Source organism: Colletotrichum jinshuiense, chromosome 3 (assembly GCF_051148585.1).
Source record: "Colletotrichum jinshuiense chromosome 3, complete sequence".
Lineage (NCBI taxonomy): Eukaryota > Fungi > Ascomycota > Sordariomycetes > Glomerellales > Glomerellaceae > Colletotrichum > Colletotrichum jinshuiense.
The window spans coordinates 2,723,757-2,725,962 of NC_139310.1; the positions used below are offsets into that span (position 1 = coordinate 2,723,757).

The 2,206-nt window shown below is 64.6% G+C and overlaps 1 protein-coding gene across 1 annotated transcript; it reads right to left on the reverse strand.

Annotated features, from left to right (window-relative positions):
• Positions 1-2,206, reverse strand: EsH8_III_000764 (HCO3 transporter family-domain-containing protein; the record flags this gene model as incomplete). Its single annotated transcript, XM_083262489.1, has 4 exons — positions 1-920; positions 996-1,483; positions 1,551-1,787; positions 1,965-2,206. 4 exons carry the CDS (start codon positions 2,204-2,206, stop codon positions 1-3), a joined length of 1,887 nt encoding a protein of 628 aa, XP_083122976.1.

Here is a 2,206-nt window from a genome sequence, read left to right on the forward strand (position 1 = left end):
CTAGTCCGCTGTCGCGGCGTGTCCCCCCCTTCTCGTGGTCCTGCCGGCACTCTCCAAGCTTCGAGACTGCCCCAGCTCCGCCACGTCTTCTCGACTCCTCCCCGGCGCCTCGGCCGACGCCAAGACGCCGTCGCTAGTCCCCGACGCCTGCCTGCCGGCGCGGTTCTCCCTGTCGCTATCGCCAGACACGCGCGTCCCGTCCGAGTCGTCGCTCGAATCCGTGGCGTCGCGCACCCCGCCGGCGCTCTCCATGGTGAAGGGCGACGCCGTCGGCTCGTCGAGCGCGCCCAGCTCCTCGGGCGAGAACCAGCGCGGTAACAGCCAGGCGCGGATGGGGATGAGGAGCATGATGAACACGGGGAAGCCGACGGCGGCGACGGTCTGCGTGATGGCGAAGGTGGCGCCGAAGCCGACGAGCTCGATGGCGACGAACTCCCAGATGGCCCGGCGGCGCCGGATCTGCTTCAGAGGGTGCCCCGGCGGGGTCAGCGTCTTGTCCCGGAGGAGGAAGAGGATCTTGGTGGTGATGCCGTTCCCCTCGAGCGCCTGGACGCCCATGACGAAGAAGAGGCCCGCCAGCACGCCGTGGGGTATCAGGTGGAGGACGACGAGGAGGGGTCCCGTCATGGTGCCGAGGGTCAGGAGCCCCTGGGCCAGGTTGGAGACGCGCTGCTCGACGACGTGGGAGGCCTTGGTGACGTGGCTGCCCTTGAACTCGCCCTTCTCGTCCGTCTCCGCGTGCGACTTCCTGACCGTCAGCGACTCGGTGTGGAACGGGGCCTGGGGGATGAGGCCGTTGGGGAAGGGCAGGCCCAGGATGCCGGCGACGCCGGTCGTCAGGCCGAGCAAGAAGAGGTCCCAGTGGAACCCGGCCGGCTTCTTGAGCGGGAACTCTGTTCCTTGCGCGATGAGGGACGAGACTGCATTCCGCCCGCGTCAGATCCCAGGTGTTCTCTAGAGAGTGTCGGGTTGGAGGACGAGGAAGGAACGCTTACCGTTGTGGTCAAACCAGAACAAGATGGTTAGCAGAATGGCGAACGGGATGGCCAGGAACACGTCGCCGACGCTGATGTTCCAGAAGTCGACGAGCCAGCTTCGGTCGGCCGTCGGCATGAAGGCGATGCCGGTGGGGAGCACCTCCAGATGAACGGGCTTCATCCTGCCGATGTGGACGAAGCCGGTGAAGAAGACGAGGGTGAGCGGGGTGCCGTAGTCCTTGAGGAAGACGCGCACGTGGTGGTGGAACAGGCCGCTCCCGCCAACGCCGGCGCAGAGGTAGGCGACCATGAAGACAAGCAGCGCGGCGACGACGGAGAGGTAGAAGGGCTCGGCGTCTCCCAGCCTCTCGAGCACCTGGATCCCCTTTTGGAGGTAGATGAAGGCCACGTAGAAGCCAAAGATGTCGCAGGGGAAGCGCGTGACATAACGTAGCCAGTTGCATGAGTTGGTGACGGCCAAGATCCAATGGAATACGAGCGACCATCTATGTGCCCGCGCGCGTGTAAGTCAACGCCAGACCGGAAGGGGGGATGATGCCGATGACCACTTACATGCCGATCCAGCACATGAAGGCCAGGTAGTTGACACCGGTCGGCTTCATGATGTCGTACACGGTGTAGTTGAAGACGGTGATGGGGCCGGTCACACCGACAATGACCAGGGGCTGACACGCCAGCAGGGAAAAGACGACGGCGCCGAGGACGGAGGCCAGCAGGACCTCGTTGACGCCGTACGTCGAGCCTGTGCTCGTAAACATGTCGAGGGAGAAGGCCAGGGCGGGCAAAATACTACAAGACGGGCGAGGCGCCTGTTGTTAGTCTTTGATCAGAACCGCAGCTCGAGGGCGGCTAGGTTAGCCAGGATACCCGGCGTCTCCCAACTTCTCATGTTGGGGGACAACAAGTAGCACGGAGTGCGCGCCGGCCAAAGAAGAAGACGGCAACGGCGAAACGGGGACTACTCACTTTGCGAAATACATGTAGATCGTAGCCGGCACCACGCGATAATCCCACGCGTCAACCCAGTCGCTGACGTAAAAGGGCGCCCGGCGGCGGATGTCGTTGACCATGCCGCGGAACAACTGCACCTTCCACCAACCGGCGCCGCGAGAACTGCGACGGCCGCCGCCGTCGCCCCGGCTGGTGTCCCGGCCGGGGGGAGGGGGCTGCGCCGGCATGACGGACTTTTCGTCGACGTTGGGTGTCAT